At 50.5% G+C, this 26,121-nt stretch overlaps 1 protein-coding gene across 1 annotated transcript in view; it reads left to right on the forward strand.

Annotated features, from left to right (window-relative positions):
* Window positions 1-26,121, forward strand: part of LOC115082718 (ATPase family protein 2 homolog) — a gene marked incomplete at its 3' end in the record, with an annotated part of 37,924 nt that overhangs the window by 3,639 nt on the left and 8,164 nt on the right. Inside the window, exon 3 of the mRNA XM_029586912.1 lies at window positions 7,159-7,283. Coding sequence (XP_029442772.1) covers window positions 7,159-7,283 — 125 coding nt within the window. The remainder of the gene's footprint in view (window positions 1-7,158; window positions 7,284-26,121) is intronic.

The raw sequence follows: 26,121 nt of genomic DNA on the forward strand, positions 1-26,121 counted from the left end.
TCCCTCCCCTGGTTAAGAATTCCTGAGGTGATTTCTTTGGTCCCTCAGATGAGTGCCTTGGTCCTGTAGCTGGTTTTCAGCTGGTGTGGACTTAGCTTTTTAAATAGCTGAAAGGCAGCGGATGCAGGAAGCCAAGCATGGCAGTGATGGCACATAACACCCCCCCCCCCGCAGCTGGAGACTATATCTGTACTCAGCCAGGTAAGGCTGAGCTCAGGTAAGTTAAAAAAAAAAAAGAAAAGAAAAGAAAAATACAGAGAAGGAGGGGTTTTTTTTTTTTTATGTGTAGGGCTTCCTCCTTCCCCTGGTCTCCATGCTTGGTGTGCTGTTCCAACATTCGTCCCTCGAGGGACATGGGGAGCCTGGCAGGTTGAGCAGCCTCTGTAGGCTAGGCCCCGCTCTGAGGCCTTTTAGTTGCACGATGCTTGGTAGGCCTTAAAGGCATTTTGCTTGGTTTCTTTAGGCTGCCCTCTACAGGATTGTTGGTTCAGTGTGTGAGTCTAGCTATGCATCCAGGTTGTGTGTCCAGATTTTCGATGCTTAGGCGGGCTTTGTAGTCTGTGTGTCCAAGTTAAGTGGCGCCTTAAGTGGCCGTCCGCTTACCTATGCATGCAAGCTGAGCTTTGCTGTGCACTTAAGTTTTTATGGCACCTATTCTAGGGACACCCAAGTCTTGAATGCCTAGGCGTAAGACACTTAAGGGTTGGATGCCTAGAATTTTGGACATCTTAAAAAAAAACAAAACATAATCTAGATGAACGCCTCCAGTTACTGATCAGTGCGCTGACGGCCTATTGGCACCTATATCTAAGAAACCTAAGTGCCTTTCTCTTTGTACTGCCTATCATATTCCAGCATCTCAGCCAGGAGTGCCCGCTGACTTGTGCCAGTGCTGTTTGGAGGCTCAGGGAGATTTATTTCCTCTGATTTCACTAGGCCTGGTTCTTTCCAGCCAGATGTAGGCCTGGGTAAAGACGATTCAGGTGGATGCCTGATTTTGGACTTCCCCTAACTGATTCATCAGCAGGGGAAGGTGGCTCAGCGAGTGCACTTCAGGTACCTCCTGGTAGAATTTTCTAGGGATTGCAATCTTTTCATCAGGTGCAGTCCTCAGCCCTGTCTAATGTTCCCAGGGCAGAGTCGCAAGTAGGAACCCTGCCTGGACCTGCTGTTAAGCGCCAGAGTCCTCCTGGAGTGGGATTGTCCGATGGAGATCCTGATGGCACGAATGATGATGCCAGACCTGACTCTTTTGAGGATGGTGAAATTCCTTCTGGCCTAGGACAATGTGACGGTTGTTTCATAGAGTTGAACTAACCTCTCTTTTATCTCAGATCTTGAAAATGTTTGGGGTTCCTGGGTCAGATTCCATGTCTGAGCCAAAAAGAAATCCCATTTTGGTTTCCTTGTGTAAAGCGGTGATGGAGTCCATTCAAAAATTGATTTATCTTGATTGGGGCACCCCAGAGACTAGTTTCAAAGGGGATCGGATTTTAGAAGGCCTGTACCCCTTGTATCCAAAAGTAGATGCACTTGTGTGTGCAGTTTCCAAGTGGAACACTATTCCCATGAAAGGAGGAGCAGTCTTGAAGGATGATCATGATAGAAGGATTGAAACTATCCTTAAGCAGGCATTTGCAGCAGTGGCAATGACTTTGCAAATAGCTGCTTGTTGTTCCCTGGTGGCTCGCTCTTGTTTACTTCTCTCTCAAGAGGTTGCTGACTCTGGGGTGAATTCCAAGGCAGTTAAGGAGCCAGTGACCGCCTTCTTGGCAGATGCAGGCTGTGATTTGGTCCACACTTCAGCCACAGTGGCTTTGGTAATAGTTGCCAGGCATCAGTTATCATTGAGAAATTGTTTGGCTGATGCAACCTCCAAGGTTAACCTAACAAACTTGCCCATTAAAGACTCACTCTTGTTTGGGAGCGAGTTGGAGAAACTGGCCAGTAAGTGGGGTGAATCACTGGTTCTTCGATTACCGAAGGATGAGAAGCAGACACCACACTCCTTTAGCATGAGAGGGCAAGCGTTTTCGACCCTATAAGAGGAGCGACCTTTCAGAACTCTCAACCATTTGGTAGGTCTCGGTCCTTTTGTCCCAGACTGTGCAGGAGGGTGGTGGGGGGCGCGGGCTCAGGTTGTGGATCCTCCCAAGCCTCCCAATGAAGGTTTGCCGATCCACCCCTGGGGGAGGCTTGGTTGAGATCACATCGGATCAATTGGTCCTGGAAGTGATATGAGAAGGATGTGCAATGGAGTTTTTCAGTATTCCTTGGGACATGTTCATAGTCTCTCCCTGCCACTCCCCGCAGAAGAAGCAGGCAGTGGAGGATACATTGGCAAGGCTCCTTAGTTTGAGGGCTGTGATTCCAGTGCCCATTTCTCAAAATACAGGGCAATATTCAATTTATTTCAGAAGGAGGGTCCTTTTGTCCCATCCTGGATCTCAAATGTCAGCTGTCATCTGCACGTGACGCATTTTCGCATGCACTCCTTGCTCTCGGTGATAATGGCCATACAATTGCAGGAATTTCTGACCTCTTTGGACCTGTCTGAAGCATATCTTCACATTCCCATTCAACTAGAGCTTCAATGCTTTCTGCAGTTCTGGGACTTCATTATCAGTTTTGGGCATTGCCTTTTGGTCTCTCCACCACTCCTAGGACCTTTTCCAAGGTATTGGTGGTAGTTGTGGCAGAATTGAGAGAGGATGGGATTCTACTACACCTGTATTTGGACAACTGGCTGATTCGAGCCAAGTTGCTGGAAGAGAGCCGCCTGGTGACCTGCAAGGTGATCTCCCTGTTGTTGGAATGCCTTGGGGTTCGGTTCAACACGAAGCAGGGCAAGATTTTCCTGCCGGAAGCTCGTATTCATAAGTTTATTTATTTAGCATTTTTTATATACCGAGGTATAGCAGAGTTGCCTTCACTCCGGTTTACATACAGAAACAACATGTTACATAGAACGATGTATGAAGATTACAATTTAAAATTAACGATAGTAAATACAACAGGAGAATGTATAACAAGATAACACAGGATAGAACCCTGAATAGATGTACATATATCTCATGAAGCATTGAAGGGCATCTGTATCATTGTAACAGGGAGATTGAAAAATGGCAGAATATATAAAAGAATTTTAGAGTCATTGAGTGCTATCTTTAAAAGATTGGCTGAGAAGCCAGGGTTTTAAGTCTTTTTTGAAGGATTTTAAGTTATCTTGATTGGTGAGGCAATGAGGAAGCGAGTTCCAGAGCTTAGGGCCGATGATGGAAAAGGCTCTGTTTCTGGTGGAGGATAATTTAGCCTGTGGAAGAGAGGGAATCACTAGATTAATTTTGCTGGCGGTTCGTGTAGTACGTTGGGAGCAATGGATGTGAATGATGTCATCAAAGGCGGAATAGTCGGCATTGTATATTGCTTTGTGGAGTATGGTGAGGACTTTGAATTCTGCTCTTTTTTCAATAGGGAGCCACTGTAATTGGTTGAGAACAGGTGTAATGTGATCAGCTTTTCTTGTACCTGTTAGAACTCTGGCTGCAGCATTCTGAAGGAGCTGCAAGGGTCTCAAGGAAGATTTTGGAAGGCCGATCAATAGGGAGTTGCAGTAATCCAAACCTGAAAAAATGAGGGCTTGAAGGACAGTTTTGAAATCATGGGGGTGGAGTAGGGGTTTTAGATGTTTTATTATGTGAAGTTTGTGAAAGCCTTCCTTTATTTTTGTAGAGATGTGTTTTTTGTAGATTAGGTCAGTGTCTAACCAAACACCCAGGTCTTTAACGCTCTCTTTGAGAAGGACGAGGGTCTTGTCAAAGTAGAAGGGTGGAATTGTTAAATGTCCAGGATATTTTTTGGCAATTAGGATACATTCAGTTTTGCTTGTATTTAGACATAATTTAAGATGAATTAGCAAGTTTCTGATAGTATCCAAGTGTGAGGCTGCTTTAGACATAGCATCTTCTATCGAGGAAGAAATAGGAATGAGTAATTGAATATCGTCTGCATACATGTAATACGTTATGTCAAGACTAGATAAGAGATGGCAAAGAGGGGTCAGGTAGATGTTGAATAGAATTGGTGAAAGTGCTGATCCTTGAGGCACACCTGTATCGAGGGGGACAGGAGAAGAAGAGCTATTGTTGTGAAAAACTTTGAAGTGTCTGTTACTGAGGAAGGATGAGAACCAACTGAGAGTTTTGCCAGCCAGCCCAATGGATTCTAGACATGAGATGAGAATTTTATGATCCACTGTATCGAAGGCAGCAGAGAGGTCTAAGAGAATCAGAAGGTATCCTTTTTTGTTGTCAAAACCTCTTAGGATGGTATTGGAGAGTTTAAGGAGGAGGGTTTCAGTGCTGTGGTTTTTTCTGAAGCCGAATTGGGAAGGAGAAAGAATTTTATTATCGTCTAGATGGTCGTTGAGTTGTTTCAATGCCGCCTTCTCAATCATTTTTGCAAAGAAGGGTAAGTTGGAGATTGGGCGGTAGTTGTTTAGGTCATCTGGATTGAGGTTTTTTTTCTTTAATAAAGGAGTGACGGTGGCAATTTTTAACTTGGGAGGCAGCTCGCCTTCCTCGAGCGATTTGTTGATGATTGCTGAAATTGTTGGGGCTAAAGGATAGGCAATTTCTTTAAGAACTCGGGTGGGAATGGTGTCAAGTTCATGACGAGCAGGGTTGATTTTCTTCATCATTTTTTCTGTTTCAGTAATGGAAATAGGTCTGAAGTCGAGCCAAGGAGGGATGTTAATTGAAGAAGTTTGTAAATTGAAGAAAGAAGAGGTGATGAAGGTGTTTGTTATTTTGGAGATTTTATCCTTAAAATAGATGGCTAAATCTTGGCTTAGGTTTTTTTTGGTAATAGTAGTGTTGGAGATAAGTTGGAGATAAGTTGATGGCACAGCTACAACTATTGATGAACATGCTGCGCTGGTAGCTGGTTTTTCAGCCGTATGGACTTAATTGATTGTACAGCTTAAAGGAAGCTGAGTGCGGCGGTGCCAGCAGATGCCCTCTCCCTCCGCAGCTGTCTCTATACTCAGCCGGGAAGAGCTGCGTGCAGGTAAGATATAAAAAAAAAAAAAGACAAGATACTTTAGAGACCATGAAAGAAGGTGTAGCCTGAAGCAGCTTCTCTGGTAAACATATGAGAGAGAGGGCTAAACTAGTCTCTCTGGAACATCAGTCTGCTGCCTGGCGGTCTGGTTGGCGTGCTTGCAGTTCAACAGCAGACTGCAATGACGGTGGCTTACATTTATTTATTTATTTTTATGTGCCGTCGTTCGGTGCAGCCATCACAACGGTTAACAAAGCATAACAGATAAAATTTCTAACACAAGTACAGTCATAGTAAAATGGTAAAAAAAACCCAGTATCGCCTATAATAAAAACAGGTTACATTTAAGCATTAAAAGAGAATAAATATTAAAAGCAAGACTAAAAGATGTTAAAATTGTGGCATGATTATGCAAAATAGGTAGTAGTGGTTGAGTGGATTGTTGGGGATCTTGCTATGCCTTCGTGAATAGCCAGGCCTTTATGTCCTTTTTGAATGTTTTAAGACTCGTTTGTAATCGTAAGTCGGTAGGAAGTGCATTCCATAATTTTGGGCTTGCAGGGAGGAACCAAGAGCCAGGAGGTATCGAAGGAAAAGACCGTGTTAAGAGCAGTCATTCTCAGCAGGGAGAGTCTGGACCCAGGAGAATAGATATTGTCGGACGAGGCATTCCAGCTGAGAGTGGATCGCTGGGGCCTTCCATTTATAGACCTGCTGGCGACTTCTTGCAATGCGAAAGTTCCTTGATCCTTCAGTCGTAGGAGACATCCGAAGTCCTTGGGCATTGATGCTGTCATGTGGGTCTGGCCAGAAGACAAGCTGCTGTGTGCCTTTCCCCCATGGCCCATGTTGATCAGAATAGTTTGAAGGATCGAAAGCACTAGGGGGATGGTGCTCCTGGTAGCACCAGATTGTCCCAGAAGACCATGGTATGCAGATCTGCGAAGACTCCTGGTAGAAACCCCCTTCTTCTGTTGTAGCAGGAGCCTGTCCTTCATGAAGATCAGACTCAGTTTTGTCTTGCAGTGTAGCCCTTGGGAGGGCTTGCTTGTTGAAGCATGGATAGTCTTCTGCGGTGATTGCCACCTTGCTGCAAGCTTGAAAGTTCGCCACTTCCTTAGCTTATGTGTGGGTTTGGCAAGTGTTTGAGGCTTAGTGTGAAGGTTGAGGTGTTCTTCCTCGTTCAGTTAAGATCCCGCTCATTTTGGAATTTTTGCGAGATGGGTTAAATAAAGGGTTGGCCCTTAATTCCTTGAAAGTACAGATATCGACTATTGCCTGTTTCAGGGGCCAGGTGGATGGTGAGTTCACTTCATAACACTAAGTAATATACCAACCCCCTGTTTTACATTTTAATAGCTCATTGATGTACAATAAGCTGGTCTCTAATTATATTAGTTTGTCAATCATAGACATAGTTAGAATCGATTCTGTACCATTTTGTTACCACGCCTGTCAACTTGATTGGTTTAGAAATACCAACCCCTGTTTTGATACACAGTGGTTTTTTAATATGATCACTAGTTGACCACTGCACACTCGGTCTTTCAATCATAGGCTTTACCTTCACCGCCGCGCTCGGTTGTGCACCCGCTGCCTTTCAGCCACTCTGGGGGGCTAAGTCCATGCCGGGAACCAAGGCACATCTCTGAGGGATATCTGAAATCACCTCAGGAATTCTCATCTGGGGGAGGGACCCTTAGGTTTCACCGCAGGAGAGTGGGGCTCAATCTTCTTAAGGTAAATTTCTGTTTCTTTCTTCTTTGCTGTAATTCTTAACGCTATTCTAGTGTGTGGGATAGCGTCCGCATCTGCTAGGAGACGGAGAGATACTGAATGGATAAGGTCACTGCAGGGGTATATCTAGGGTGACGTCAGCTTTGAAACCAGACTCCGTCTCCCATCTGCTAGCAGAGGAGCACATAACCCACTGGTCCTGAGTCCATCTGGCTACACGCTAGGAAAACAAAATTATCAGGTAAGTAACTTCTCCAATGTAATGAATAATACAATTTACAATGGTAGTTTTTGTTTGCAATGTATCGTGCAGAAGAATCAAATTTTAGCTTTTTTTTTTTTTTTTTTTCTCCATTTCAGCAGAAGACAGCGTGCCCAGAGCCTTCCGAAGCTTCCTGGTCCAAATGGGGCTCAATAGTATGAAATCGGCCAACATATGTATCGGTCGCCCTGTTCTACTTACAAGTACCGAGGGGAGACGCGAGGTGAGAGCTCTTTATCTTCTCTCCTACATTAAGAAATCATTTGAGGACAGATGGGCAGTGCCCTGGTTGAGGCCTTTGGTTATCAGGAACAGGCAGAGTCAGTTCTGGGTTTTGCCTTTCACTTTTACATTTCTGGTAACTTGGCCCTACAGATGGTTTTCAAATTGGAGGGGAGGATGGAAGAAGAAGAGGGGCTATGGAGCTGGCTCTGAACTCTGTAGTTGGGAAGGGTGCTGAGTCCTTGAGTTGCCTGACTAAACATAGCTGGGTTCTTTGTAAGATTCGGGCCCTTGCTAACATGAGTGCTCTCAAAATAACTCTGAATCACAGGACTTGTTTTCAGATCAGGCAAATTGAAAGTGAGAGAGCAGGAGATGGGGGACCTCGTGGTTCAGATCTTAATCTTAGCAATGCAAAAGAAGCTGGCTGAATCGGCCAAAGCCACAGCTGGAGGCATGCAGGATATTTGGAAAGAGATTGGCCATCGATGACGAGTTATCTTACCTGGGAGTGGAACTAGGCTTGCTTTAGATTAAAAGTGCATGGGATGGCTCTTAAGCTGGATGATCTGGTAAAACCTGGGGGTCTGAAGGCTCACATACCATTGCTTTTTAAGAATATTTTCTTTGTTGACCATCTGAAGATCCCTGCAGGGCCTGGTATTGTGATTAAGCATGCACAGTAGTTTCTAGTGAGGCAGTAGGCAGAAAGTGAGAGGTCATGGGTTCTTATATTCCAGATCTGCAAGTTTTAGGATAAAGTCACAATAACCGCAGCCCACTGCATGATTGAAGAGCTGAATGCCAGTAATAGCTGCATTTGGTTTTTCAGCTAATGGCAAATGCAAGAATTTTAACCTTCTCATTGATGCTCTGAAAAGCTCAGAGATCCAGGCCTATCTGTGTTTCCAGCATGTTTTGTGTTTCCCACGAGGGCAAGTAGAAACAGTTTTGCAAGGTGCAAGAGGGAGTATCAGAATAGAGATGGCAGATCCTCTGGTCCCCACTCCAACCCAGTGTTATCCCCACAAGGTCAGAGAGCAGAATCTGAGAGAGGGCCAGCGAGTAAAGCTTTGAGAGCAGAGAGTCTGACGGCTGGAGTTAATGGCTGGGTTGGGCGCTCTCTGCTAGTCAAGTCTCACAAGAAGACATGAAGACTCAACAGTTTGGTGACCTCGGTTTTGGTCTTAGGGAGTTAGAGGAATAAATGATAGGATTTCAGGATTTTTTCCACTTCTCGCCCACGTCTATCAGGGAATTTTAGTAGTCACAACTTGTTTGGGGGGGCAGCCCTATTTGCAATAGAGTGAAGAGAAAGCCAGAGATCAGCTGGGGTCTCTGCCATGACACTAGGAGTGAAATTGATCAAGCTAGAAGGGCATTAATATCCTTATCTGGGGGGGCTGTTTTAATTTAGTTTTGGCATCTGCTGCCACCTGCTGCTCAGAGGGTGAACCTCACGTTCAGGTTGCTACATATTCTGTGTGTCCTTGCCAAGCCTGCTAAGAGTCCAGGTTAATGCATGGCATGTGTCGAAGAGTCCTTTTATTTTTCCATCTTTTGGGGGTGGGAATTTGGTTAGGAGGGCGGGTAGTTCAGGTCTTTTACTTTTTAAGGTATTTGAATCATGAATGCTTATGAGAGATGCACAAATGGACAGTAGCCAGGGTTGAAGCCTTGACGATTGGCGCTACTGCTCACAAGTTTCAGACTTGTGCTAATTCAACCCCTTTGTGTGTGTGTGTGTGTGTGTATGTGCGCGTTTACTCCTCTGCAACCATGTTGCTCCCCCCCCCCCCCCCCCCCGATCCTTTTACTGTTCAACTCTTTACAGCTTTCAAAACAGACACCAGCCACCATTGTAATGTAACCTGCAACCTATGTGCGCATCCGTAGCTTGCTCTGCACTGGATTGAGGAAAGGAGAATAAGGCTTGAGAGCCTTGCACGGATATAACATAACATGTTATTCCAATGAAGTTTGTTATTTCTATGAATCTAAGTGGACTTACTAAGCAACTGCACAGCTTTATTTGCTGCCAATGGGAATTTCTGGCAGTTGCTTCAAAATTACAAGAAACTGGGAGTTGTAGATCTGTGTATAAAAATCGAATTAAATAACATAGACACTAATTTCTAAGCTCAATTAATGCATGAGAACACTGAGATAGTGTAATAGCATGATCCAGCAGGCTTATTTAATGCTTAAATAGTCCAGATACATCGCAAATCTGATCCTGCGTGTGAAGGTGGGGGTCCTCCGGTCCTAGGTTTTGTTCCTGTCCTTAGATCTAGTCCATGGGATTTAATTCTAACACGGGAACTGAAGATGGCCTTGTTTGGGGGATCGTATGGCAAAGCTAAATCTAGAGCCATGTAAGACAGCTCTGCAGCATTCTCTATCGTTCTTGACTTGGAGGATGGCCAGGCTCATGTTTTAATTAAAAAAAAAAAGCATTTATAGTCCAATTTTCAGGCACTTCAAAGCAGATTAAATTCAGGTATAGTAGAGATTTCCCTGCCCACAGAAGGCTTGCAATCCAAGTGCCTCATTTACTAAACGTTTCCCATGGAAAAACCCTTTGTAAATGAGTTCCTAAAGTTTGTATCTCAGGCAGTGGAGGGTTAGGAACCCTAATTGTTCTAGCGTTTACATAGAAACGCAAACTATGATGCCAGATAAATACCATAAGGCCCATCTAACCTGCCCAGTCTCTCATTTATTTATTTGTTTAACATTTTTATATACCGGGATTCATACAAGATATTGCACATCGTCTCGGTTTACATTGAAACTGAACACAAGCATGAGAGCATGCTAATTACATGGAACATAAAATGCTGATAACATAGAATGCTAAATGCTAATTACATGTAATGCTAGTTGCATGGAACTGTGATAACAAGCATGAGAATGTTAATGTTACTATTAAATACATAATACAGGTATGAAGATAGGGTCCAAGTAAAGCAATACTTGGAACATACTGGAGAGGGAGGAAAGCAAAATTTATCTTAATAGGGAAGAAAGCAACTTTATCTTAATAGGCGTCTGTGTTCTAATATAAGAATGGTATGAGAGTTTTTATTTAGACTTAGGGCCGGGTGGTGGCGTAGAGGTAAATAGTTACCATGACTGGAATGCTTGTTCGAATAGCAAAGTTTTAGTTTCTTTTTGAAGTTGATTGGGCATGATTCATTATGCGCTTGGCACAAGTCAGTGGAGACGTGTTGCAGCATTCATAGCTTAATATGAATTTTTCAGGAACAGCAATGTGTGCTTAGGCCGGATGAGATACATCCCAGGATACTGAGGGAGCTCAGAGATGTGCTGGTGGGTCCGCTGAAGGTCCTGTTCAATAGATCCCTGGAAACGGGAGTAGTGCCACAGGATTGGAGAAGAGCGGTGGTGGGAACAGAGAGGAGGCTGGAAACTACAGGCCGGTTAGCCTCACCTCTGTGGTGGAAAAATGACTGGAGACTCCACTGAAGGAAAGGATAGTGAACTATCTACAATCCGGTGGGTTGCTCAATCCGAGGCAGCATGGATTCACCAAGGGCAGGTCCTGTCAGACCAATCTGATTGATTTTTTTCATTGGGTGACTAAAGAATTGGCTCAGGGAAGCACGCTCAATTTGATTTACTTGGATTTTAATAAAGGTTTTGATACGGTCCCACATAGGAGACTTGTGAACAAAATGAGGAGCTTGGGGGTGGGTGCCAAGGTAGTAGCATAGATTGCAAACTGGTTGACCTTCAGGAGACAGTGTGAAATGGTAAATGGAGCCAACTCTGAAGAGAGAACGGTGTTAAGTGAAGTGCCACAGGGATTGCTATTGAGACAGGTTCTGTTCAATATCTTTGTGAGCAACCAGGTGGAGGGGATAGAAGGTAAAGTTTGTCTATTTGCAGATGAGTAAGAAGGAGTAGAGAGAATAAAAAATGATTTAAGAAAACTTGAAGAGTGGTCAGAGATTTGACAGCTGGAATTCAATGCCAAGAAGTGCAGAGTCCTGCATTGGGGTGCGGTAATCCAAAAGAGCTTTTTTATGTGATGGGTGGTGAAAGACTGATGAGCACAGACTGGGAGAGGGACCTTGGGGTGATAGTGTCTGATGATCTGAAGGCAGCGATGCAATGTGACAGAAGAATGCCAAGCTACATAGAGAGAAGAATAATCAGTAAGAAAAAGGAGGTGTTCCCTGTACGTACCTGGATCAGTCCAGACAGTGGGTTATGTCCCCAATCCAGCAGATGGAGTCAGCCCAAAGCTTCGAGGGGGCGTCACCATAAATACTACTACCCCCTCTGCAGGAGTTCAGTATCTTCTGACTCCAGCAGATGCGAGTAGTGGAATCTGGGCTTGCTCCCGATTCTCTTTTTCCTTGGTTCTTTTGCTTCCCTTGGTTGGAGGCTTTATTGTTTGTAGGTTTGTTTGGTTGGATCAAGTTGTGTTACAAAAAAAAAAAAAAAAAAAAAATTAAGTTAATTGATTGATTGGGGAGGCGTGGCTTCTGTATTGTTCTCTGTCTCTCCCTTCCTCTATTTACCGGCGCTGTCCGTGACTGCTGCGGGGTAAGTGTGATTTTCTTCTTCTTCCCTTGCAGCTAGGTTACACGCGGCTGCCGGTGCTCCGGCCTCCTCGCGTCTTCACCCTCTCCCGCGGCCATTTTGCGGCTCCACGTGGGCTGCACCGGGGAGAGGGCTGCTCCTCACCGGCGGGTCGTGCGGCCAGGAAGGCCCCCCCGCGGCGCCGTTTCTGTCTTCGGCGGGTAGCGCAGGCCACCCGGGCCCCCCCGCAGCGGCGATCCGTTTCGCGGCCCCCCCCCGGGTTTTTCAAGGCGTTCTCGGCTGTCGGGGGCTGTTTCCCTTGCGCTCCAGATGCCGCGGCCGGCGCGTTGCTCGGCCTGTGGGGAACCTGGATCGCGCGTTTCAAGGGAGGGAATTTGTGCTCGGTGCCTTCCCGGAGGAGAAGGCACCTCTCGGTCCCTCACGCATCGGGCCTCCATGACAGCCTTACCCGGGCGGCGCGGGCTGGCCCCTCCCCCATTCCTGGCGGGAACGGCGGCCATCTTACATACGCTGCGTCCTGAAGGAGCCCAGGCAGCGCAGGGGGACGAGGTGACTTCAGAGGGCTCTCCCCCGAGGTTAGTACCGGAGACAGACCCGGAGGAAGGCCCGCGGGGGCAGGGTCCCTCGGGGCCCCCACCCGCGGAGGCCCCCCCGACTAGGCCGGGGTTTTCGCCGGAGTTCATACGGCTGATGCATACAGCCTATCTGCAGGACCTGGCTGCGCCCGTGGATCCGCCACCACCCAAGCTCCCGCGACCTTCGTCCGCCTATCCGGCCCCCCCCGCCCCGGCGGGTGTGGGGGCCCCACAGCTCCCCAGCCAACCACGGCTCCCCGTGGGCTCGGGGGGGCCTGGGTCGCCACCAGCCTCCCCTGGGTCGGAACCCGCGGCGGCGGGCCAAGGGGACTCCACTTCAGAGGGTGAGGACCCACGCACCCTGCGCCTCTTCCAGCGGGACGAGCTGGATGACCTGATCCCACAGATCATTCAGGGATTGGACCTTGATCCCCCGCCGGACCCGCCAGCTCCCGTCGCGCCTGCTGTAGTCACCTCCTCGAAGAAGGGAGACCCGGTGCTGGCAGCCCTTCGCCCGAGGGCTCGGGCTTTTCCCATTCATGAGTCGTTCCTGCAGTTGCTCACCAGGGAATGGGATGCCCCGGAAGCCGCTCTGAAGGGTAGCCGCGCCATGGAACGGCTATATCCGCTGCCGGAAGATTTTCTGGATCTCATCAAGGTACCCAGAGTGGACTCCGCGGTGTCAGCGGTCACGAAGAGGACGACCATTCCGGTGACAGGTGGAGCAGCGTTAAGGGATACGCAGGATCGCAAGTTGGAAGTCTTCCTCAAGCGGGTCTTCGAGGTCTCCGCAGTGGGGCTGCGGGCTGCGATGTGCAGCTCGCTTGCCCAGCGAGCCAGTCTTCTCTGGGTGCAGCTACTGCTCACGTCTCAGGTGTTGCCACCCGAAGAAGCCGCCCAGGCGGATAGACTGGAAGCTGCGGTGGCGTACGGGGCAGACGCTTCCTATGATCTGTTTCGGGTTCTTGCCCGCTCCATGGCCTCGGTGGTGGCGGCACGTCGACTTCTATGGCTCCGCAACTGGGCGGCGGACACGTCCTCCAAGTCAAGTCTGGGTTCCCTGCCATTCAGGGGTAAGTTCCTGTTCGGCGAGGATCTGGACCAGATTATCAAGTCTCTGGGGGAAAACGCGGTCCATCGCCTGCCGGAAGACAGATATCGCTCCAGCAGGGCGTTTTCGTCCTCCCGGACCAGAGCCAGAGCGCAAAGGCGCTATAGGAGTTATAGGCCGGCGGCGGCTCGGACCTCTGCCCCCAGGTCTCAGCCCTGGTCTCGCTCCTTTCGCGGGCGCCGCCCTGCGCGCCCCGCTTCCACGGCAGGACAACCTTCGCCCAAGTCCTCTCAATGATGTTCAGCTCGCCCACTCCGCCGTCCCCAAGATTGGGGGGCGGCTGGCGTTCTTTTACGAGGAGTGGGCACGGATCACCTCGGATCAGTGGGTCTTGGACACCATAGGACGCGGCTACGCTTTGGAACTTGTCCGCGCTCCGAAGGGTCGATTCATCTTCTCGCCCTGCGGCTCGGCCATCAAGCGAGAGGCGGTGCAGGCGACGCTGGACAGACTGTGGGAGATAGGCGCCATTGTGCCCGTACCCTCCGGAGAGGTGGGCTCGGGCCACTATTCCATTTACTTCGTGGTACCAAAGAAAGACGGCTCCTTCCGCCCCATACTGGACTTGAAGGAAGTCAACAAATCCCTCAGAGTGATCCGGTTCCGCATGGAAACGCTGCGTTCAGTGATCGCAGCGGTACACCGAGGGGAGTTTTTGGCCTCCTTGGATCTGACGGAGGCCTACCTTCATATCCCCATTCGCCAAGAACACCATCGCCTTCTCCGGTTCAAGATTCTGGACCAGCATTTCCAATTCGTGGCGCTTCCGTTCGGCCTAGCAACGGCCCCACGTACCTTCACCAAGATCATGGTAGTTGTGGCGGCTGCCCTTCGGAAGGAGGGTATTCTAGTTCATCCTTACTTGGACGACTGGCTCATACGGGCGAAGTCCTTCCGGCATGGCCAGGCGGCAGTGGCCAGGGTGATAGAGTTTCTGCAGTCCCTGGGATGGGTGGTGAACTTCTCCAAGAGCTCCCTCGTGCCTTCGCAGCGCTTGGATTTCTTGGGGGCGACCTTCGACACCCGTCTGGGGGCGGTTTTTCTGCGGCAGGACAAGGCGCACGCCCTGCGGGAGCACATACAGCGGTTCTCTGCATTACCAGCGCCCACTTCCTGGGACTATCTACAGCTCCTGGGGGTGATGGGTTCCACCATCGACATGGTTCCCTGGGCCTTTGCGCGCCTCCGGCCGCTACAAAGGGCACTTCTATCCCGCTGGAAACCACTTTCGCAGGACTACCAGGTGATACTCCCGCTGCCCCAGTTTGCACGGAGCAGCCTGGACTGGTGGATGGTCCCGGAGAATCTGGCTCGAGGCATGTCCCTCGATCTACCAAATTGGGTGGTGGTAACCACAGACGCCAGTCTCGTGGGCTGGGGGGCAGTCTGCGACCGCAGCGCCACGCAGGGGACGTGGTCCGCGGAGGAGTCGACGTGGTCCATCAATCGTCTGGAGACCCGAGCGGTCAGGCTGGCTCTTCTTCACTTCCTGCCACTCCTTCGGAATCGGGAAGTCAGAGTCTTGTCGGACAACGCGACCACGGTGGCCTATATCAACCGACAGGGCGGAACCCGCAGTCCGCAGGTCGCGCTCGAGGCAGAGATGTTGATGCAGTGGGCGGAACGGCACCTGGCCCGCCTGGCGGCCTCGCACATAGCGGGAGTGGACAACGTTCAGGCGGATTTCCTCAGTCGCCAGCTCCTGGATCCCGGAGGGTGGGCCCTCTCCGACGAGGCCATGCAGCTGATCGTTCGGCGGTGGGGTCCCCCCCACCTGGATCTTATGGCATCCGCTCAAAACACCAAGGCGCCTCGTTTCTTCAGTCGCCGGAGAGAACGGGGGGCGGAGGGCGTCGATGCCCTAGCGCTCCCGTGGCCGGCCGAGCTACTTCTATACGCGTTCCCCCCGTGGCCACTGGTGGGAAGGCTACTACGACGGATAGAGGTTCATCGGGGGACTGTCATCTTCGTCGCACCAGAGTGGCCGAGACGTCCTTGGTTCGCGGACCTTCTCCACCTAGTAATCGACGGGCCCATACGGTTGGGACATCTTCCCCGCCTCCTCCACCAGGGACCAGTATTTTTCGACCAGGCAGAACTCTTCTGTCTTGCGGCCTGGCTTTTGAGAGGCGTCGCCTTCGACGACGGGGATACCCGGAGGCGGTAGTATCCACGCTGCTGCGGTCTCGGAAGACCTCGACGTCGGTGGCCTATGTGCGGGTCTGGAAGGTGTTCGAGCTGTGGTGTACCGGCCTGAACACAAGACCCTCGGAAGCGTCTGTTCCTCAGATCCTCCAGTTCCTGCAAGCAGGGGTGGACAAGGGGCTCGCTTACAACTCGCTTCGGGTTCAAGTGGCCGCTCTTGGCTCTCTCCTGCGTGACGGAGGATCTCTGTGGCGACACCCGGACATCGCCCGTTTCCTCAAGGGGGTCAAGCATTTGCGGCCTCCACTGCGCGATCCTTGTCCCTCGTGGAGTCTCAATCTGGTACTACGCTCTGTCAGGACCTCCGTTTGAACCGCTGCGGAATGCGACGATCAAGGATCTCACCCTCAAGGTGGTGTTCCTAGTGGCCATCTGCTCCGCTCGGCGTATTTCGGAGCTGCAGGCCCTGTCGTGTAGGGAACCTTATCTCAGGTTCTCCGATTCGGGTGTTTCACTTCGCACTGTCCCCTCCTTCCTTCCGAAGGTGGTGTCTGCGTTCCACGTGAATCAGACGGTGGAACTTCCATCGTTCTCTTCGTCGGAGCCGCGGTCTCTTCGTCTCCTTGACGTCAAGCGCACCCTGAGGCTCTACCTAGAGGCTACGAATGATTTCCGGACTTCTGACCATCTCTTCGTCCTTTGGTCCGGTCCCCGCAAGGGATCTCAGGCTTCGAAGACGACCATTGCCAGATGGCTGAAGGCCGGCATTGCCGCCTCCTATATTGGGGTGGGGCGGACTCCCCCACCCGGCATCGTAGCACACTCGACACGCGCTCAGGCGGCCTCCTGGGCAGAGAGCCACTCGGTGTCTTCGCAAGAAATTTGTAGAGCGGCCACCTGGAAATCGTTGCACACGTTCTCGAGACACTATAGACTACATCTCGCCTCGTCCGTCCAGGGACATTTTGGCGAACAGGTCCTACGAGCAGGCCTCGCAGGATCCCACCCGGGTTAGGGAAGCTTGGGTACATCCCACTGTCTGGACTGATCCAGGTACGTACAGGGAAAAGAAAATTATTACTTACCTGCTAATTTTCGTTCCTGTAGTACCATGGATCAGTCCAGACGCCCACCGCTTTGGGTCCTAGGGCCTACTCCTGCTCGGCTGTATGTGGATGCTGAGTCTGTTCAGCTGTGTCTCCTTTTACAGTAGTGCACTTACTGCTGTTGTTTGTTGTTACGTGTTTCCAGTTTTCCCTCTGTCACTGTTTTACTCCCTTGGAGGTTGACACGCTATGTTCGTGTCCGCCCACCCGTTGGTGGGTCGGTTTTTCAGTTTACTCAGTTATCACTCAGCGGCTTATTGTTGCCGTCCTGTTTCAACTTGATCCAAGCAGGGGGTTTCGGTTTACTCGGGCTTTGATATACTCGATACTGAACTCCTGCAGAGGGGGTAGTAGTATTTATGGTGACGCCCCCTCGAAGCTTTGGGCTGACTCCATCTGCTGGATTGGGGACATAACCCACTGTCTGGACTGATCCATGGTACTACAGGAACGAAAATTAGCAGGTAAGTAATAATTTTCTTATAATGCCTTAATACAGGTCCTTGATGAGGCCTCACCTGGAGTGCTGTGTTCAGTACTGGTGCCCATATCTTAAAAGGATAAAGTCAAGATAGAGGCAGTACAAAGAAGAGCGACCAACATGGCGAGGGGTCAGCATCGGAAGACTTATGAGAAGAGGCTGCATAGGGAGAGGTGTGGTCAACAGAAAAAGGGAGGTGATATTGCCCCTGTATAGGTCCCTGGTGAGATCTCACTTGGGATACTGTGAGTACAGTCCTGGAAGACCGCACCTTCAAAGGATATAAACAGGATGGAGTCGCTCCAGAGGGAGGCTACTAACATGGTCAGTGGTCTTTGTTCTAAAGCATATGGGAGTAGATTTAAAGATCTAAACATGGATATTGTAGAGAAAAGATGAGATGGGGAAATATGATAGAGATATTCAAATATCTCAAAAGAGCTCCATTCTCAGGAGTTCAATCTTTTTCAGTGGAAAGGAGGCTCTAGAATAAGGGGTCATGAGAGGAAGTTGAAAGGGGGTAGACTCAGGAGTAATCTTAGGAAATATTTCTTTACAGAGAGTGTGGTGGATGTGTGGAGCAGCCTCCCATTGGAAGTGAGGGAAAAAACCCAGTATCTGAATTCAGGAAAGCACGGGATAAATACAGGGGATCTCTAAGGAAGTGATGGGAATTATAATGCTAAATTAATTGGACGGATGGGCAGACTGAATGGGTTATATGGTCTTTTTCTGCTGTCATGTTTGTAATGTTTCAATACTTTACACCCCCCCCCCCAATAAAACTCAGGGTTGGGGATTTTCACTGGATTCAGGGGAAATAGCCACTGTGCCAGTCTCCATTGCAGTGTTTCTTAAACCATGGGCCACAGCTGGGTTCTTCATGTCATAAGGAACAGTTACAAATTGTTTTTGGTCATCCCTCCAAATCGTTTGTCCAGAAGAGCTTATCACCTCTCCCAGAACTTACTGAGGTTAGATATCTCTTCTGAGACTGTGGAGAGAGGGTATTTTTTAAAATAAATTATTTTAATTAAGGAGTTCAATTATATCTGTTGACATAGTTGAAATAAGAAGTGATGTGCTGTGCACCAAAAGATATAATACAGGAAAAAACTGGAAAAAAGAGAAAACTCTATGCTTGGTATTCAGCCCTCAATATGAGAGGAAAATAAAAAACAAAAACATCACCCGGCTGATATGAAGCAATCCGTAATGTGTTATTCAAACAGAAGATATAATGTGCTCTCCACTAGCTCTTGAGCTACTAGTGCGGTTAACTTTCACTGGAAGATTCCTCTCTGAAAACCTCTTATAAACAACCTGGGTCAGTAAGTAAAAAGCAATGCCCCCTTATAATTCCCAAGGAAACATTCTGCACCAATCGACAATGCCCACTGATGAATTCGCAAAAAATGCTCCTGTGGTCATTCAGTGCAATCAGGAGTTCAAATGGGGCCAAACTCCGGCTGGTTCCACGCCAACAAAATGCTTTATTTACAGGCAAAAAATAGAGTGCAAAGTCTGCTTACCTCAGCAGTCCTGTTTATGCATAGCATACTAAAGACTTTCTCACAGAGTCAGCTGTCACTTGTTTCTATGATTATCCCCAATTACACTCAGACTTATCGATCTAAGAGGAGTATTAGCCCCGCTTCCCTAGAAGCACCTGAAGATGAAGCAGTACTACTAGCCCTCATCTACCTTAACAGCATATACCCCGTGACCAAAATTTGTTTGGAAGCCTTTCCATTCACAGCTGGATCACCTCCTGGACAGGTGACTGTCACAGTTGAATTAGAAATGTCCACCCAGCGATTTGTTTTTACTGCTACATGTTGTTGTCATAATACTGCATAGCGCCATCAATACTCTATAGGACTAACCTAATGTATTGGACTCTTGCTATGCCTTTGCCTACCATGCGAATGCCTCTGCCTTCGGATTGGATCTTCCATCCCTGCAGCCATGGCCAGGATGCCTGAACTGAAAATTATGGTCATCTCTTCATCTGCTGTACAAGATCAAGTGACTACTATCAGTCAGCACTTAATGATGGACATGCATGAGCTTCCCCATGACTTAAATGGGTAGGGAACAATAGTGGACTCGGCCAACGATGGGTAAGATTCCTTCCCCTAAGGCTAGCTTAGGATGTAAGGGACAACCTAAGACAGGCACTCATGGCCCTGCCCATATGTGAAGGGTGTCCCTTGGTTAACGAGACAGCCTATACCAGATCTATTTCTAATTTGACTAACTTCCTGCTTCCTCCACCCTTCTGTGCCTTGCCTTTTTATGCCAGTATGAAGGGATCCTCCCTGGGCCCAGAATCCCTTGCTAGGTTGAGATGTCGTAATAAGATTTAAGATCCAAACAAAAATCTCCCAGCTTAATCGCAGCTGTGGGAGGACCTGGTTCTTTTAAACAATCTCCATCAAGCAACTCTTTGTTTTCTTTTACTTAGAAGATAAAGAAATGATATGCAACACTTCATCTTTAGTTGTGTTTATTAGAGATAAATATGGTGTAGTTGCTCTATTCATTCCGCTCTTCTTCCCCTTAGCCTCCGGGGCTCATGTCTGATATCTTTCATTCCCTGTACGTACCAGGATCAGTCCAGGACATCTGGGTTGTGACTCCGCACCAGTAGATGGAGACAGACTAAAACTTGTGGGCGGAGCATATATGCCCCTGTGCCAGTCACAGCCCCCCAGTCTTACTCTGTCTCCAGTAGATGGTGCAGGTCCAGTCACAGCCCTGTCGGGCCTGATTCTGTGTGGTTAGTCAGGTTCGCTTTTGGGGTTAATTTTATTAGGCCTAACTTGGTTTTTCTGCAAATTGGGTTTGGTTTAATTTTGTTTAATTTTGGTCCCAGTTGCCCTGGCTCCCTGGGGAGTTGAGAGGTCCTGAGGGGATTACCCTCCCCAGGTTGAGGCCGCTGCTAGGGTCGAGGACCCGGCTGGTCTAGTAGCAGCGTCAGGGGTGACACCGGGGAGCCCGGTTCACTCACCCCTGCAGGAATTAGGGCTTTTCAGTACCAGGGACAGCGTTTTTTTCTGTAAAAAAAAAAAAAAGTGTGTTGCTTTTTTTCTGTCGGCTTTCCGTTGCCTGGCGTCGCGCTCCGTTCCGCTCGGGGGGGGGGGCGCCGTTGGCAGGGGGGAGGTCGCCGATTTGTGCCGGGGTGATTTTTTTTCAGTTTTTCTTCAGCGCCTCTTAGTTTTTTCGGCGCGTCTTTTTTTTCCTGCGGTTGTCGGCATGCCACGCGGCTCGCAGTGCAGGGCCTGCGGCTCGGCGCACGCGCGTCTCTCCCGGGACGGCCTTTGCTCAGCCTGCGTCCCGGGAGATGAGGGATCATCGGCGGCACCTCGGGGGGCCCGTTCCCGGATCGCGCCATCGCCATCGCAGGGGGGGCGCCCCCTGACAGGCCTTCTGACTCGTTCCCGATTAGCTCGGGAGTGGTGGCCATTTTGTCCACCGGCCGGGTAGTTTCGCGGGAACCGGTGGGGGCCGCGGCCTTGCCTCCTGCACTTTCCCCGCAGCGGGATGCGGCGGGGGAGGTCCCTTCGGAGGGGCCCCAGTCCCGGGGGAATTCTGGAAGTGACGCAACTGATTCGGGCGAGCTTTTGGAGGATTTGGCGCTTTTGCTGCGCAAAGTTCTCCGTTACAAGCGAAGCAAGCGAAGCAAGCGCAGCCGGGGGGACGCCTCGCGCGCAAGGGTCCACCGGTCCCCGCCGCGGAAGAAGGCGGCCAGGAGGGTGGCGAAGATCACCCAGGGCGCGGCCCGGGGCAAACGGCTTCCACGAGGGGTACCGCAGGAATCGGATTCCGAATATTCCTCCGGGACGGACACGGAGGCCTCCGAGGAGCCCCTGCTGGGGGCCGGGAAGACAGCAGCAGATGGCTCCGCGCAGCCCAGTACAGGGAAAGGAGCACAGGCCGTCGATGGGGATGACCCCAAGGTGGTGCGTCTGTTCCGCAGGGAGGAACTGTCGCCGCTCATCCCGGCCATTCTCCAGGAGCTGGGGATTGAAGCTCCTCCGGTGGTGGTCCGCCAGGAGGCAAATATGGACCCCGTTCTGCTCGGGCTCACAGGGCCGGCGGTTGCTTTTCCTTTTCATTTTTCGTCCACGGATATCCTCTTCAAGGAGTGGGATACTCCGGAGTTAGGTTTGAAAGTCAGCAAGGCCATGGACAAACTTTACCCTTTGCCGGAGGACGCGCTGGAGCTCCTCCGGTTCCCAAAGGTGGATTCGGCGGTGTCCGCTGTCATGAAGAGGTCTACCATCCTGGTCACGGGAGCGACAGCCCTCCGGGATATTCAAGACCGGAAGTTGGAGGTTCAACTCAAAAAGATTTTTGAGGTGTCTGCCCTAGGGGTGCGGGCCGCCATTTGCACGAACTTTGCTATGCGTGCTAGTCTGCGTTGGGCTCAAGTCCTGCAGGCGAATGCGGGTCTCTCTGCAGAGGAGGCCTCCCAAGCAGACAGGTTGGAGGCGGCCATTGCCTATGGGGCTGATGCGCTCCATGATCTTTTGTGCACCTCAGCTCGGTCCATGGTGGCAACGGTGTCGGCGCGTCGTCTCCTTTGGCTGCGCAACTGGGCAGCGGATGGCTCTTCCAAGGCTCACCTCGGGGCATTGCCCTTTAAGGGGAAATTGCTGTTTGGTAAGGAGTTAGACGATTTGATGGTTTCCCTGGGTGAGAACCGAGCGTTTAGGCTGCCGGAGGATAGGGTCCGGCCGCGATCTTCCTTCTCAGGCAGAGCCCGGTTTCGGGGGCCCAGGAAGTCAAGGCCGCAAAGATCCTCTGGACCCTCGTATAGGCCGTCCTCCTTGCGGAACACTCAGTGGCAGCAGTCCTTTCGGGGCAAACGTTTTGGACGGCAAGGAGGGGCCCCGTCAGGTGCGGGGTCCAAGCCTTCGCAATGAAGTTTGGCCGGCCCATCCCTCCTCGCGTCCTCGGCACGTTGTTCCAAACGTGGGGGCGCGTCTCTCCTTATTCCTCGAGGAATGGGCCAGCATGATGTCGGATCAGTGGGTCCTCGACGTGATAAGACGCGGCTACGAGTTAGATTTTGCTCGCATCCCAGCGGACAAATTCCTGATCTCACCCTGCAAGGATCCCAAGAAGAAGGCGGCGGTGCTAGACACCATCCAAAGACTAGAAAGCTTGGGAGCCATCTCTCCGGTTCCGGCCGATCAGTACGGCAAGGGCCGTTACTCCATTTACTTCATAGTCCCCAAGAAAGACGGCACTTTCCGCCCAATTCTGGATCTGAAAGGAGTCAACAGATGCCTTCGGGTCCCTCACTTCAAGATGGAGACCATTCGTTCGGTGATCGCGGCTGTGCGTCCCGGCGAATTCCTGGCGTCCCTAGATCTCACAGAAGCATACCTTCATGTGGGCATCCAACCAGCGTTTCAGCGGTTCCTGCGGTTTTGCATTCTGGGCAGGCACTTCCAGTTCCGGGCGCTCCCGTTCGGCCTGGCGACAGCGCCTCGGACATTCACGAAAGTGATGGTGGTCGTGGCGGCGCAGTTGCGTCGGGAAGGCCTGCTGGTTCACCCTTACCTCGACGATTGGCTGATCCGGGCGAAGTCTCAGAGTCTGTGTCGGCAGGCGGTGGCCAGGGTGTTGCAGCTCTTGCAGTCCCTGGGCTGGGTGGTCAACTACAGCAAGAGTCATCTCGAACCCTCCCAGTCCTTGTAGTATCTTGGAGCCCTTTTCGACACGAAGCGAGGCAAGGTGGTTCTCTCTCAGGAACGGATGTGCAAACTGCAGTCTCAGGTGCTGCGTCTTTTGTCGCTACACCGGCCACGAGTCTGCGATTACCTGACGGTTCTGGGGTCTATGGCATCCACGCTGGCATTAGTCCCTTGGGCGTTCGCTCATCTACGACCGCTGCAGTCCTCATTGCTTTCCCGCTGGAAACCGGTTTCCGAGGATTTCTATCTACCTCTACCTCTCGAGGGTCAGGCGCGATCCAGCCTGAGCTGGTGGCTGGATTCCAAGCATCTCTCCTGTGGAGTGTCCCTTCTGGTGCCCAACTGGACGGTGGTGACCACGGACGCCAGTCTTTCCGGCTGGGGGACAGTTTGCCAGGGGAAGTCGGTTCAGGGTCTGTGGTCACAGTCGCAGACCCGGTGGTCTATCAACCGGCTGGAGACCAGAGCGGTCCGTCTGGCGCTGCAAGCTTTTCTACCCCTAGTACGCGGACAGGCGGTCCGGGTATTGTCGGACAACGCTACCACCGTGGCTTACATCAATCGCCAGGGCGGGACAAGAAGTCCTCTAGTGGCGGAGGAGGCGCGGCTCTTGATGCTCTGGGCAGAGCGGCATCTCAGCCATCTCGCTGCGTCCCACATAGCAGGGGGTCGACAACGTCCAGGCGGATTTTCTCAGCCGTCACCACCTGGATCCCGGAGAGTGGGAGCTGGCGGACGAGGCGTTTCTCTTCATCTGCAGGACTTGGGGAACGCCCCACATGGATCTGATGGCCACGTGGCACAACGCAAAGGCTCCGAGATTTTACAGTCGACGTCGCGAAAGAGGAGCAGAGGGAGTCGACGCATTGGTGCTTCCCTGGCCGGTGGATGTGCTACTGTATGTGTTTCCCACCGTGGCCCATGATCGGCAAGATCCTGCGGCGCATAGAATTGCACCCGTCCAACGTGATCATGGTGGCGCCGGAGTGGCCATGCCGTCCGTGGTTTGCGGACCTGGTCCAGTTGTCGGTGGCCGCACCTCTTCGTCTACAGGGGTTCGCGGGGCTCCTTCGTCAGGGCCCCGTCTGTTTGGAGGATGCGGCTTACTTCTGTCTCGCGGCATGGCTTTTGAGAGGTATCTGTTGAAGAGAAAAAGGCTACTCGGATGCGGTCGTTGCTACGTTGCTGAGATCCAGAAAACAGTCTACGTCCCTAGCTTATGTTCGGGTCTGGGTAGTTTTTGAGGAATGGTGCGTGGAGCGGGGTCTGGATCCCACTTCCGCTTCTATTTCCGATATTTTGGCTTTTCTCCAGGCGGGGCTCACCAAAGGTTTAGCGTGCAATTCCCTTCGGGTCCAAGTGGTGGGCGCTTGGGTGTTTGCATGGTAAGGTCCGGGGGGTCTCTCTGGCTCTCCACCCGGATATCTCCCGTTTTCTTCGGGGGGCTAAACACCTCCGTCCTCCTTTGCAGCTCCCTTGCCCGTCCTGGAACCTCAACTGGGTGCTCTCAGCCTTATGCTCAGCACCGTTTGAGCCCCTGAAACGTTCTACGCTCAAGGATCTCACGTTGAAGACCGTATTCCTGGTGGCGATTGCGTCGGCTCGCCGTGTTTCGGAATTACAGGCGCTGTCCTGTAGGGAGCCCTTCTTGCGCATTTCCGATTCGGGGGTTTCCTTGCGGACGGTTCCCTCCTTCCTTCCTAAAGTCGTGTCGGCTTTCCATTTGAATCAATCGATTGAACTTCCCGCTTTCGCGGTTGGGGAGTCTTCGGACCCGAAAACGAGAGAATTGCGAAAGCTAGATGTGCGGAGGTCCCTTCTTCGCTATCTGGAGGTCACCAATCCGTTTCGGGTGATGGATCATCTGTTTGTGTTGACTTCGGGTCCAAAGAAAGGTTCTGCGGTGTCCCGCACGACGATTGCCCGTTGGCTCAAGGAAGCCATTGGCTCCGCGTACATTTTGCGCGGAAAATCGCCACCGGTGGGTCTTCGGGCTCATTCGACGCGGTCTCACGCTGCGTCTTGGGCGGAATCTTCTCAGGTGTCGCCTCAAGAGATTTGCAGGGCGGCTACCTGGAAGTTGTTGCATACCTTCATTAAACATTACCGGTTGGATATTCAGGCTACTGAAGCTGGGGGTTTTGGAGAGAGGGTACTCCGAGCGGGACTCTCTGCTTCCCACCCTCGGTAAGTTAGCTCTGGTACATCCCAGGTGTCCTGGACTGATCCTGGTACGTACAGGGAAAGGAAAATTAGTTTCTTACCTGATAATTTTCGTTCCTGTAGTACCAAGGATCAGTCCAGGATCCCGCCCGCAGTGCTGCGTTATAGTAACGGAGAGTCCGCTCATTATATTTTTCAGTACGCTGACCCCTTGTTTATTCGCTCTCCCGGTTGGGGAGCCTGGTTCCTGTAGGGGTGTTGTATTTATTTTCGTTTACCTACCAAGTTTGTATGGTTAGTTATGGTTGCCTTATGGCTTTTTTCTACTTTGACATTACGTAAGACTGAGGGGCTGTGACTGGCACAGGGGCATATATGCTCCGCCCACAAGTTTTAGTCTGTCTCCATCTACTGGTGCGGAGTCACAACCCAGGTGTCCTGGACTGATCCTTGGTACTACAGGAACGAAAATTATCAGGTAAGAAACTAATTTTCCTTTACAGGGCATGTAACCAATGAAATCTTTATTCCCTAATGACAAGCATTCTTACATCACATCATTATTCTTATTGATATTGTCCAATCGCAGACCTAGTTTAGGGTCTGCTACCAATCATTTAACCAAGTCCGAATACTAAAACGACACCCATTTTTCATACACCCTAGGTATCATCAATTGTATCTTGTTAGGTGTGAGTTGCAAAAGTCTTAATGCAACTCTGCACAATCCATCCTTCAAGTCAGCATGTCGCCTTCTCCATATTTTGACTACAAGATGTTCAAAACAAATTCTAACAGTACATTCACTACTTGAGATAACAGCAACTCAGAACAATAACATGCTTGCTAAGTTAAGCAAAGCAAAATCTAAAATTTTAAATGTTATGTAACCACTGTACTTTTCCATATAGCCAATCCATCAATATAAGATACCTTTAAGAACCCAGAAAAAGGTATTTTTTACTCAGATTCCACAGA

This window comes from Rhinatrema bivittatum, chromosome 1 (genome assembly GCF_901001135.1).
Source record: "Rhinatrema bivittatum chromosome 1, aRhiBiv1.1, whole genome shotgun sequence".
NCBI classification, from domain to species: Eukaryota; Metazoa; Chordata; class Amphibia; order Gymnophiona; family Rhinatrematidae; genus Rhinatrema; species Rhinatrema bivittatum.